This window comes from Drosophila takahashii, chromosome 3L (assembly GCF_030179915.1).
Source record: "Drosophila takahashii strain IR98-3 E-12201 chromosome 3L, DtakHiC1v2, whole genome shotgun sequence".
NCBI classification, from domain to species: Eukaryota; Metazoa; Arthropoda; class Insecta; order Diptera; family Drosophilidae; genus Drosophila; species Drosophila takahashii.
Genome location: NC_091680.1, coordinates 2,256,115 through 2,268,757, shown reverse-complemented (window position 1 = coordinate 2,268,757; position 12,643 = coordinate 2,256,115). Strand labels below are relative to the sequence as shown.

Here is a 12,643-nt window from a genome sequence, read left to right as displayed (position 1 = left end):
AAGGGATTAAGGAGGAGGGACAGGAACGAGGATACGAGGGCATCCCTGAGTGGAGCAGAGTGGCGTATAAATACGGCGCAGCTTTTGCGCACAGCCTCAGTTGGCGGACCGTGTTGCTCGCGATTCCGATTCCCTTTTCCCAGTCGCTGCGTCCGCGAGGTGAGAGTTCATCCGGGAAACGGCCAACTGTTGCAAGTTGCACTCAGCGAGGAGCAGGTTGCAGGTGCAGTTTAAGGGCTCCAATTACTGGGATAAGAGCCATAAAGTACGCGTGTGAAATAGATTAATTGCCTTGTAAACCAGTTGGAAGCGGAGAAAAGCTGATTGTAAACCGAGGATTTGTTTGCTGAAAGTTGACCCCATTTCACATTAACGGCGATAACAATACAAAGTAAGTGGAGCTCTTCAAAGGGCTTATTTTAATATGCAAATTACTAATAGATTAGGGAACATTTTTATAATGCCTAACAACGAGATTTAAAAAACAAAAATGTTTGGGAATAGTTCGATTTTGATTGAAATAAACTAAAAATGTTCCTAAAAAACAAAAATGATCTTCAATTGATATTTTTATATTTGATGGATAAAAGTTAGGGTACAATTTATTTTATTTCCATTCTACATTGCAATGTTAATGCATTAAAATGCATTGTAAAAATGGGGGTGTTAGAAAACCATAAATAACACTTCAAAGCTTGTCGAGTAAGAATCTTAAATATCTTCATTAAAATTAGATAAACAGACATCAGAAATATATAAAATTGTGACATTTATTAACTTTCTTATTTGGCATTTTTAAGAAATAGCTTTTCCTTTAGGCTGATAGGGATTAAAATATTTATAAATACATTTTTTGTATTATAAATTTAAATAAATTATAAACAGTCGAATTTTTTAGTGAGTTGAGTTACAAATCTACTGACATTTTAATTACTAAATTCGTTAATGTAATTTTCAAATATTTATAGATCTCTTTTTTATTAATTTCAACTAAAGTTTAAATATAAATAACCTACCTTGTAAGAAGTATTATAAAATGTTCTTGCTTATCCTTGCATTGGCCCTTATTTCCAACACTATCGTGTAGATGGGGCCCAATCCCAACTTGGTCACAAACAGGGTGGGTGCAGTCCGAATAAAACTGGTTGCCACCCGACTTGGTTGGCATAATCATATGGCAGAAATAGTGGTTAAAACCACCCCTGTGACGTGGCAGCTTTCTCGGGGGTTGTGTTTCAGCACAGTCAGTCTACAAAGTTCGGAGCGTACGGTTGTCAAGTTTTCGGTCGCCTGCGTGATTTTCCCTTCTCCGATTTCAGCACTCTTCCCGCAAACACACACACTCTACACACACTCGCTAACGGGACAGAAAGAGAGGGTGGAGAGCGGAAAGAGGAGGCTTTCGACTTTCGCTCGAATTTCTCGATTATTGTTATTGTTGTTGCTGCTGCCTCACCGTAGTGTATATACCACATACCCACTGCACTGGTATTGGTATTGCTGACTCTCGGTGACTTTACTGTGTGCGTGTGTGTTTTTTCCTGGAAGTTCGAAGTTCGAACTTCGAATTCTCTTTTTCCGTCTGCGAAATCGCTGAAAAAAAGACCGTTACCGTTGGTGGAATCACTAGAATCACTCGAATCACTACCATGGCCGACAACAACAACTGCCCCAAGTGCAAAAAATCGATCGGCGCCAAAGAGGCGGCGGCCACGAGCATCGGATGCAGTGGCGAGGACTGCCGGCGGAGGTTCCACCGCTCCTGCGTGAACATCGACGACGCGGTCTACGAGGCGATCCAGAAGAACCCGATGATCTCGTTCCACTGCGAGGAGTGCAAGAAGGACTCGGCGCCGCGTGGCTTTGCGGCCAAGCTGCAGACCATCGAGGAGAAGGTCAACAAGGTGTGCAACGGGGTCAACCAGATCCAGGGCAGGATGTACCAGCAGTACTTCCAGTTCGGCAACCAGCCGCTCCAGGCCCTGGGAGCCACTGCAGCCGGAGTGGGTGGCGGAGTGGGCGGAATGCCTGGTGGACTCGACGGCAAGAAGCATCCGCAGCAGAACAACCTCATCGTGGTGGGCAACAACTGCAATTCGGATCGATTGCAGGTGGTCTGCGACTACGGACGATGGGTGCAGGTGGGCAAGTTTGCCACGAACACGAGCGAGGAGGATGTCATCGATCACCTGGCCGAGGAGCTGAAGATCAACAAGAACCTGGTCAAGTGCACCAAGCTGGTGAAGAACGACGCCAACCTGTCGCAGCTGTCGTACTGCAAGTTCAAGATCTCCATTCCGGACTACCGCTTCAACGAGCTCTTCAACGAGGCCATCTGGCCCAGCGGCGTGATGGTCAGCCCCTTCACCCCGCGCTCCCAGCTCAACCAGAATCGCCTCTAGAGGGACGGGCCCGGCGGCCGGGAGAGCGGTGACCGGGCGAGGGTGAAGCAGTAAGGAGGAGGAGCAGTCCAAGGGATACAGTGCGCCTGCGCAGGGAGAGATTACACAACGGAGGAGGAGGAACTGCATCGCGACCCAAGGGTTGCAACTACACTGCTCCGATTCCCTGTCCCCAATCCTTTGGGCTGATGGAGCATGCTAATTTTCGACACTCGAAAACAACATTGTCTAGATCTTTAAAAGCTTACGAAATGAAACCTATCTAATGGAAAAACAACAAGCATATTTATTGAATTGAAATTGAAATTGAATTAACTTTGAAAATGCATTTTAAAATGTTTTAGCGTTGCGTAAATAACGAAAAATGAAATGAAAATCGATAAAGAGAAAACCAAAAGTATTTTAATGGCAAAACTCACAAGTAAAATAGATGTGAAGCAAAAATATTAGTCATTTATGCATAACTGTCGTACTTAAATTAAAGTAAAACCGAAAAACACTAAGAAAACCCAAGCTAAACACGTACTTAAAAGAAAGATAAAAACACACACTGAGAGAAAAAAACGAGCGTATTTAAATCATTTACTAACCAGGCACCGAGATTATAAACTTCCTTTTTGATTTTCCTCACTTCCGGGGAAACTCGAGATATTCGAACCCCGATCGTTATATTTTCTCCAAAATCGATAGAAATTTTATTACGACGCGTGTGGCGACACCTATCACATTAAGTACTTAACCGTAACCAATATCAAAAGAAAAAGTAAAGAAAAACGTATATTCAAGCAGACGACGGCTTATATTTATATTGTATTCGTATATGTATGTAGTTTGAGGCATTTTCAAAGCTTGTTCCTGTTCCCAAAACAAAGTTTGGACATTTTGCGAACCACTGCACAGGACACTGGCCAGCAGCTAGATGATATAAACCCATTCAAATTCAGATCGAAAGTATACATGTATTTGCGTTTCCGACGACGGGGAGTTCTGATCTTCATGCACCATGGCTATAAGGACTCTCGGTCACCACACTTACGGACTGGATTCGAAACGAAACGATATGCTGGGCAAATCCGTTGCAATAATAACTCACTGACCGAGTATAATGGATGTACATTTCGTAATTGATCTATTTTTTTACACCAACCAACAAAACAAACAGAAATCAGACAGACAGCAATATTTTCCGTGGGCTCCAGGCCAGCGATAACGATAACGATCCGAACAGAACCGTAGATATTTACGCAAGAGTCAGCAAACGAAATGTAAAACACATATATTATATATTTAGTATACAACCAATATGCATGCATGTATTTATGTCAACTTTTTCAATAAATTCTACAAAAAAATTAATTACCAAAAGGAATGAATGGATCTTTTGGGCTTGGAAACACGAATGTCTCGATGAGGATGGAAAAATTCTTTATTTAAAAGTGGAAACTATGCATTAGGATCTTATTTTTATGAGGACAGAATAGACTAAAAGTCAGGATATTTATAAGATGTTCAAGGGATATTTTTTTGAAGATTATTTACAGAATGGCCAACTCCAAACGAAAGCTGCCTTCGAAATCCTACGAAAAATGAATTAAGATCTTATTTTTATGAGGATAGAATAGACTAAAAGTCAGGATATTTATAAGATATTCAAGGGGTACTTTTTTTTAATTTCGGGTTGCTGTCTTTGAAGATTATTTACAGAATGGCCAACTCCAAACGAAAGCTGCCTACGAAATCCAGCGTCACAGAGAATTCTACTCAGGATAAAGATCTTCCCAGGACGACGACGGAATCCACAGAAATAAATCCCAGAGATGCCAAAACCTCCAACCTTCTGAACCACTTTTTCAGAGATTGCCTTGGTCACGACATAAGCAACTTCTCCAGTTTGTCCCACTTTACCAGGTGGCTACAGAGACCCGTAGATGGAGCCGCCTTGGGCATCTTTAGGTTGCTATATGGAGCAGCCATGCTGATTGATATTGCAGAGGAGCGTGGAGGTGGTCAGTTGGATGTGCGATTTCAAGATCCGCTCCACTGTCACTTTCCGCTCTTCAACGGAATGAGGGCTTTGGAATATCCACTGATGGGCTGCGTTTACCTGTGCATGTGGCTGGGTGCCTGGGGCATCATGCTGGGCTATCGCTTCAGGATCAGCTGCCTGGGATTCCTGATTCCGTACTGGTACATCTTCCTGCTGGACAAGCCGACGTGGAATAATCACAGCTATCTTTTTGGATTGGTGGGCTTCTTGATGCTCTTCACCCAGGCGGAGTCCTACTGGTCTGTATAGCTCTTAATCCCTGTAATCTTAAGTATTTCTATTCTTATCTTAACATTCAGCTCCCTGGACAGCTGGTTAAATCCAAGGAGGAGTCGCTGTATTCCCTACTGGAACTACTTCATCATTAAGTTCCAGTTCTTTGTTTTGTACATGTATGCTGGTCTCAAGAAGTTCTCTTTGGAGTGGTTATCTGGTTATGCGATGTCTAATCTCAGCCACCATTGGGTATTTGCTCCCTTCCGCCAGGTGATTGATCCTGAGATGATTGACCTTCTGATTGTGCACTGGTTCACCGCCTTCTTCGATCTGTCTATTGCCTTTTTTATGACTCTGGAGAAGACGCGCCTGCTGGTCACTCCTTTCATGCTCAGCTTTCACCTCATGAACTCGCGGCTTTTTGTAATCGGTGAGTGTTTAGGGGTATAGATAAAAAATTAGTCTTATAAACAGGGTTTGGAAAATAACACACACTGTAAACAACTTGTGTTATTAACATGTTAAATGTCAAAGTGTTAAGTTGACCTGTGTGTAAAAAATTGTATAAATGTCATTTGTGTTATTTACACGACGTGTTTTTTACTAAGCGTGTTTTTAACATTAAAGTGTCAGAATTGTATGTTGGACTGAAAATTTCACGGTTTTCTAGAGTATAAGAATTGTAATTTTCATTTGTGTTAAAAACACAGTGTGCAAAAAAAAAATCGTGTTAATAACACATTGTGTAAAAACTACAAGTGAGCTGTGTGTGATAACAATTATTTTTCACATTTTAACTCTTTTGTATTTGACACACATGTCAACAATTTTGCTCACACTGTAAAATAACATTTTTCATGTTTTTAACATGTGTGTTAATTTTCGAACCCTGCTTATATAACCATAGAAAATAAATCAATATTCTAATGAAACCTACCCAACAGGCATGTTTCCCTGGGTTTGTTTGGCCGAGGTGCCGCTCTTCTTCAGCTTCGACTGGCCCAGGAGGCTAACCAGTTGGTCAAAGAGACCTCTTCCCCAATCCAAAGATCCCGCAGAACAGCTAAGCAATCCAGGAATCCTGGCCAGACTGCGCACCTGCCTCATCCTCGGCTACTGTGGCCTGCAACTATTCCTGCCCTACTCGCACTTCATCACCAAGGGCTACAACAACTGGACGAATGGTCTATATGGCTACTCCTGGGACATGATGGTGCACTCGTACGATACACTGCAGACCTCCATCCAGGTGGTGGACAACGAGAGCCGCCAGGTGCACAACCTGAATCCATATGCCTTCACCGAGTACGATCGCTGGACCAAGTACGCCGACATGGCTGTCCAGTATGCCAAGTGCATCGAGGAGAATCTCAGGCGGGGAGAGCCCGAGATGGCCAAGAACATCTCCATCTACTTTGACATCTGGTGCTCGATGAATGGTCGCTTCCAGCAGCGATCCTTTGATCCGCGCGTGGATCTCCTGCGTGCCAAGTGGTCGCCCTTTGAGAGCACCTCGTGGTCATTGCCACTGCTCAACGAACTGAATCACATGCGACCCAAACTGAGGACCATTGAAACGGAGGTGCTGGCCTGGAACAACTACTCCGATGTGATTTTCGTGGCCGATTTTCCTGGACTCACACTGACCAACTTTATCTCGCCGGATCTGATTAACTGCACGTTGACTATCCTGGAGGGGAATGTGAGGTACAGGAATGAGAGAGATCTTGAAGCCTATTTCCTGACAGCAGGGAAAAGTATTGGTCTGCAGAGCAACATCACCCACTTGGTGACCACCATTGGCCAGAAGCCAGCCTCCTATTTGTTCACCTACACCAACAAGACGATGCTGGAGCAGGAAATCACGATAGAAACCAAGAAGGAGGAGACGGAGGAGCGATCCATCCTGCCGCTGTGGCAGGAGTTCCAGCATAGGGTGACCAACTACCAACAGTTTCTGGGCCACATGGGCAACTGCCTGATGTACTTGCTCTACGATGTGCCCATTCCGCCGGTCGCGAAAGAGAGAGATTGAAAGTGAAGGCTAAGCATCGCCACTGTTTCGGTTTTCACTTGATTCAGATTCGATTTATAATCAAAATTTATAAAACTATAGTTTATCTACAAAAAATGTCAAGAATCCAATACCATTTTCTACTATCCCAAGGCAAAATATACACAAAAATTAATTGCATTTAATAATTTTACCTAGGTCTTGATTTCTTCTTGAATTAAGTGACCAAAAATTTATAAAAATATAGTTTGTCTACATAAAATGTTGAGGATCCAATACCATTTTCCACTATCCCAAGGCAAAATACATACAAAACGTAATTGCATTTAATAATATTATCTAAATCTTAATCTGACCAAAAAACGAATCCCAAAAATGCGAAAACCGTAACAGTGCGATAAAAAACCGAATGTATGGGTGATAAAACTGATAATAAATGTTCCATATTGTATCGTAAACCGCAAACCGCCTCCAAAATCTCTTATCTGATATCTACAACTGTATTTACAAACGTCACAATGATACTTTAAACCTATAAATAGCGAATCTCCGGGCCGGGAGGATTCTACGGTGAATTTCGTGGGTCCAGGGACTCGGGGGCCAAACGAAGGGGAGGATTATAACATTTGGAACAAACACATACATAGGGTGCAGGTGAAGAAGGTAGCCTCTCGTCGTCTAAGCTACGCCCCGTGACTCTTTCGCTGGTGCCTCCTCCTCCTTGGCTTCTCGGCTGGGATCGAACTGCTGCGTCTGCGTCTCCCAGAGGCGGGCATACAGACCGTTCTGTTTCAGCAGCTCCGAGTGGGTGCCCCGCTCGCCCAGTTGGCCATTCTCCAGCACGAGGATCTCGTCGGCATCCTTGACGGTGGACAGGCGGTGGGCAATGCAAATGCTAGTGCGTCCTGAGGTGGCGCGGGTCAAGGCTTGGAGGATGTTCTGTGAAAGGAAGATAACCGTCAGTTTATAAGAAATATGAGTGATTCTTTGTGAAACGTATCGAGGTTTTCTTAATAGTCGATTGAAATTTTTTTTTGTTTGACTATATTTTGCACTGGAACCATTGTGGGTGTTATTTTTATCTAAAAGCTTGTCAAAAATTATAATTTTGGAGTATTTTTATTTATTTTTTACCCCACCTTATTTAAAGTTATAAATTAATTTAGCAAAAAAAAGCGTCGCCATATCTTCGCATCTGTCAAATGGATTTTTTTTTTGTACCTATCTAAAAATTATTTTTAAATGGTGTAATATCGTGATAAAAATGAAAATCTCGATACGTTTCACAAAGAATCACTCATGTATAAATGGGATATAGTAGCTTACATGCTCTGTTATGGAGTCCAGACTGCTGGTAGCCTCGTCGAAGATCAGGATGGGTGTGTTTTTAAGGATGGCCCTGGCAATAGCCACTCGCTGCTTCTCGCCACCGGACAGCTTCAATCCTCGCTCGCCCACCTGCGTGGCGTACTGCGCCGGCCAGCTCATGATCGAGTCATGCAGATCCGCCATGCGGGCGGCCTTCTCCACCTCCTCGTGCGACTTGGACAGGTTGCCGTAGTGGATGTTGTGCTCGATGGTGTTGTGGAACAGCACCGAATCCTGCGGCACCACAGCAATGACCTTGCGCAGACTCTCCAAGTCCACGCCGCTGATGTCCTGGCCACCAATCAGCACTTTGCCAGAGTTTGGCTCGAAGAAGCGGAAGAGCAGGCGCACCATCGAGGATTTCCCCGAGCCAGAGCCGCCCACAATGGCCACGTTCTTGCCGGCGGGAATGGTGAAGGAGAGGTCCCGGAAAATGGGCTTGCCCGGCTCGTACTCAAAGTTCACGTTGCGGAATTCGATCGAGGAGTTGGTGGTGTCCACAAACAAGGGCTGGGCATTGGAAGCCGTCTGAATCCTGCTGTCCACATTCATCAGCGTGAACATGGCCTGCATGTCCAGCAGAGCCTGTCGCACCTCGCGATACACGCTGCCCAGAAAGCCGAGGGGAATCGAGAGCTGGAAGAGCAAGGCGTTGACCATCACCAAATCGCCCACTGTCATGTTGCCTTGGGCAATCTCCTTGGCGGCCAGCACCATGATCAAACTGAGGGCACTGCTGAAGATGGCATTCTGGCCAAAGTTGAGCAGCGCTAGACTGGAACTGGTCTTCAGACTGGCCGCCTCGTACTTTTTCAGCACCTCGTTGTAGCAGCCCGCCTCGTACTTTTCGTTGTTGAAGTACTTCACTGTTTCATAGTTGATTAGCGAGTCCACGGCCTTGTTGCCCGCCTCGTTCTCCGCCTGGTTCATGTAGACGCGGAACTGGGTGCGCCACTGGGTGACACTCAGGGTGTAGGCGGCATAGATGCCCACGCAGCCCATGCTCACGCCGGCAAAGGCCAGTCCGCATTTCACTCCCAGGATGCTCGAAACGAGGGCCAGCTCAAAGATGGTGGGCACTATGTTGAAGACCATGGCGGAGAGCACAAAGTTAATGCCCCTCGATCCGCGATCTATGGTTTTTGACAGCGCTCCTGTTTGCTTGTTTAAATGGAAAGCCAAATCCAGGTTGTGCAGATGCAGGAACACATTGCTGGCGATCTTGCGGATAGAGTGATGAGCCACCTTGGCGAACACTGCATTTCTCAGCTCGTTGAAGCCCGCTGCACTGGCTCTAGCAATGCCATCTGGGGATCATAGATAGTTAGGATTTATTTAGATACTTTGGGTTTATCTTTACTAACATCCCAACATCAAAGCGGTGGCTGCAGAGAGCACAGCATCCGGAGCAGTGTCCATGTTGAGGGTAGTCATAGTATCCACCGCTCCCTTGAACAGGAAGGGCACACAGACGGTCAGCAGCTTGGAGCCAGCCAAGAGACCCAGGGAAATGCCCACTCTACAAGGTGAAAATAAATATTAATTAAGAGAAAAATGTTGCTTACTCCTATAATAGTCAGACTCACCTCTTCCTTACCAGCGGATCCTCCTTCGGCCAAATGTAGGCCATCATGGCGCGCAGCATATCCTGCGAGGTGACCTCCGGTGCGTCCAGCTTGCCCAATCCCGAGCCGCCATCGCTGCCGCCCCCTAAATGAACATGACATTGTCGTGATTGCTGTTGTTGTGGGCGGTAAAGTCGCTGTCGCTGCCGCTGTAGCGCTGTTGTTGTTGTTTTTGCTGCTGCTGCTGGGGCTCCACCTGCATTGAATTCACTTGGATGCAGCCGAAATTCAGAGACAGGCGCTCAACACAACAAGCGCACAAACAAACAAACAAATACAAACGGGCATTGACCGACTAGGGGTTACTCGGCCCACAAAACAAAATCAATTTTTGGGTTAGTCAATACATGAGTAGAAAGAAGCGTGAGTGGCTAGTACTAAATAATAATAAGGCCGTGTTAATAGCAGAAAGTCCGGCATTGGTTAATAGCTGGGTTAAATTCCTAGGCGAACCTACCTTTGGCCTTCTTGCCAAATACTCCACCCAGAAGCTTGCTGCCCGGCGTGGGCGTAAACGGGGTTATCTTCTTTCGCTTGGCATCGCTGCTGCTCTGATCATCCACCTTGGCCAGCGAAGAGTACAGCTGAAAGGTTATAAATCAAGTATAGAAATTACAAATGGTTGTTTAAAGTTTTCTGGGATTTATTACAAATATAGAAAACATTTATAAGATTTTAGTTCGAATTCTTTAAGAATTAAATTAGTATTTAAATTCCTATCTCTACTTTAATGAATCCCTGAACAACAAAATGCTTTTGTACTGATTTGAAAGCTAAGCCTCTAACTAAATTACTTCTATTCCGGAGGATGCTTCAGCTGAAAGGTTATAAGTTTAAGTAGAGAAATTACAAATGATGGTGTAAAGTTTTCTGGGATTTATTACAAATATAGAAAAATATTCAATCAACTTTAATTCAAATTTTTAAGGTGTTAAATATTAGTATTCAAATTCCTATCTCTACATTAACGATCCCTAAACAACAAAATGCTTTAAGTACTGATTCGAAAGCTAAGCCTTTAAATAGATTACTTCTATTCCGCTGAATGCTTCTTTTGAAAGTCGCTGAGGTAACGGATGCACTCCCGCAGGTAAGATCGTGCCACCGAACCACTCTCCGTCAGTTTGGGAAGTTTATCCAGTTCTTCCCCGAAGATTTGGTACTCCTTTATTTTATATTCCACCAAATAAGAGAGTTCTGGCTGCACATCCTCGAACTGTTCGGCGTCACCGAAGGCAATCTGGTTGAGGATGTTGGGAAAGTAGGCCTGCTGCTTGAAGATCAGGTGCAGAACCACCCGTAAATTGTGGGAGCAGCCATCGTCGATGTGGACGAACATCTGATCGTGCAGATTGTGCTCCCTGATGAACTTGAAGATGTTGCGGTGGAAGGTCTGCGTGGCCAGCTCCTTGTTGTGCTTAACCATGTGCTCGATGTCCAGCAGGGAGAACTCAAAGTAGTCGTTTTTGTTTCCCTTTAGCCAAAAACCATATTCTGTTAGTAGCTTAAAGTTGGACAGAGCTCCATAGCTGATGAACAATTGGTCATAGGGTTTGGTCTTCTGCAGAGGTAGAGAGTTTAGTGTGAGGACATAATCCAGACCCTCAATTTGGGCAGTGGTTTGCACACTATCCGAGTGGTTGAAGAGGTCCAGAAAGGGAGCCAATGCCATGTTTGTATCGCCACTGATTAGATCTTGAAAGTGACTGCTCTGCTTTTTGAGAAAGCGGGAACTCAGATAGACACTCCTGGTGTTTACAGTGAAGTAGGCCCATTTAAATTCCGCGAGGGACCAAATCTCCTGGCCGTAGTTCCTTCCACAGCAGTCGCAATTGAGGATCAGACTCTTGATTATCTCAAAGTAGCCTCTAATCTGGCGATTCTGGGCCACAGTGCGTTCCAGCAGAGATTCCGGCAGACACTGCAGCTCGGGTATGGAGCAGAAATAGGGAGTGGAGTAGCTCCTGGGCAGGGTGTCCAAGTAGGCGGAGTAAATGGAGTGCAGGGAACACTCCTGCAGGTGTTTTTGGTACAGAAGATAACAGGCTAGCAGAGCCTGAAAGGAAATCCTGGAGTCCTTGTCGAATAGCTCCTTGTTGAAGAGGTTTTTAAATGCTTGGTCCGCTTCCAAAGTGGCTATGCTTATGAGGCAACCAACGGGCAGGCGTATGAGCTCGTCCTCCGGGGAAAAGCTATCCTGTTTGGAGCACAATCCTCGTCCAGTTTGGTCAAAGTTTTGGGCTGATAAGTGAGTGTGGTTCTGCCAGCCGAGGGAGTGCAGCTGAATGTAGAGATCCTTTAAGGATCCCGAATCCCCTGCAGATTTCTTGGCCCTCTGCAGCCGGCGACGCTGTGTGCGACCCATTGTTCCCTGTTCCTGATCACTAGATCCTCCTAGTCTCTCTACGTGTGCGCTGTTTTGGTTTTCTCTAAGATAAGAGATCTATGCTTGCTGCAACGAAATAAGCCAGAATTCAGGAGGGATAAGGATAGAGTACCAAAACAACGCACACGCAGACTGATTAGCCACTCGATCAAACCGCCAATTCATTGCGTATTCTACGCCTAATTACGAAATCGTAATCTATAGTCTAGATAGTCTGGCATGTGGCCTTGAAATGGGTTTCTAGAACTCTAGAGCCGGAGCACCCCGCGCACCACTCACCACTCTTGCCTGCACGTGGACGCCCGTTCCCTTAGCGAGTGTGTAGCATTTCGCGCGTCCCAGGTGGGCGGGTAGATGGATGCTGCACTGCTTGGTCAGATGGAGGAGTCCGGCCATTACTCAATTGCCAGGCGAAATCAAAATAAAATCCCTCTTCTTTTGCACCGTCCCTGTGTTTCTTTTTTTTTCTGCATTCGCACGCAGCGTCAGCTGTTTAGTGTGGCCGTTTCGTTGTGAATGGCAAGAGAGGGTTGCGGCTGAGGAACTGGTTCAGCTGGTTCCAGTTCGTAAAAAATATAATTAAAA

General features: G+C 45.1%; 4 protein-coding genes across 6 annotated transcripts; 2 read left to right on the top strand and 2 right to left on the bottom strand.

Moving 5' to 3' along the window:
* Positions 1 to 268: 268 nt before the first annotated feature.
* GC (gamma-glutamyl carboxylase) lies at positions 269 to 6,874 on the top strand. Of its 2 annotated transcripts, XM_070214599.1 has the most exons (4): positions 269 to 391; positions 4,096 to 4,688; positions 4,749 to 5,095; positions 5,610 to 6,874. In XM_070214599.1, exons 2-4 carry the CDS (start codon positions 4,108 to 4,110, stop codon positions 6,698 to 6,700), a joined length of 2,019 nt encoding a protein of 672 aa, XP_070070700.1. In that variant the 5' UTR covers positions 269 to 391; positions 4,096 to 4,107; the 3' UTR covers positions 6,701 to 6,874. The 2 variants fall into 2 exon arrangements, with proteins under 2 accessions (XP_070070700.1, XP_044250465.1); XM_044394530.2 differs by lacking the exon at positions 269 to 391 and having other exon boundaries at positions 4,079 to 4,688.
* On the top strand, positions 1,228 to 3,758 carry LOC108055154 (uncharacterized). Its single transcript, XM_017138398.3, has one exon. It carries the CDS (start codon positions 1,650 to 1,652, stop codon positions 2,400 to 2,402), a length of 753 nt encoding a protein of 250 aa, XP_016993887.1. The 5' UTR covers positions 1,228 to 1,649; the 3' UTR covers positions 2,403 to 3,758.
* Positions 6,875 to 7,160: 286 nt separating the features above from the next.
* On the bottom strand, positions 7,161 to 12,479 carry ABCB7 (ATP binding cassette subfamily B member 7). Of its 2 annotated transcripts, none has more exons than XM_070214598.1 (6): positions 12,338 to 12,479; positions 10,130 to 10,256; positions 9,634 to 9,868; positions 9,412 to 9,566; positions 8,006 to 9,354; positions 7,161 to 7,618 (listed from the first exon to the last, which is right to left on the bottom strand). In XM_070214598.1, exons 1-6 carry the CDS (start codon positions 12,452 to 12,454, stop codon positions 7,358 to 7,360), a joined length of 2,244 nt encoding a protein of 747 aa, XP_070070699.1. In that variant the 5' UTR covers positions 12,455 to 12,479; the 3' UTR covers positions 7,161 to 7,357. The 2 variants fall into 2 exon arrangements, with proteins under 2 accessions (XP_070070699.1, XP_016993883.2); XM_017138394.3 differs by having other exon boundaries at positions 9,634 to 9,757.
* Positions 10,704 to 12,479, bottom strand: LOC108055153 (SET domain-containing protein 4). Its single transcript, XM_017138397.3, has 2 exons — positions 12,338 to 12,479; positions 10,704 to 12,124 (listed from the first exon to the last, which is right to left on the bottom strand). Exon 2 carries the CDS (start codon positions 12,035 to 12,037, stop codon positions 10,706 to 10,708), a length of 1,332 nt encoding a protein of 443 aa, XP_016993886.2. The 5' UTR covers positions 12,038 to 12,124; positions 12,338 to 12,479; the 3' UTR covers positions 10,704 to 10,705.
* Positions 12,480 to 12,643: the final 164 nt, after the last annotated feature.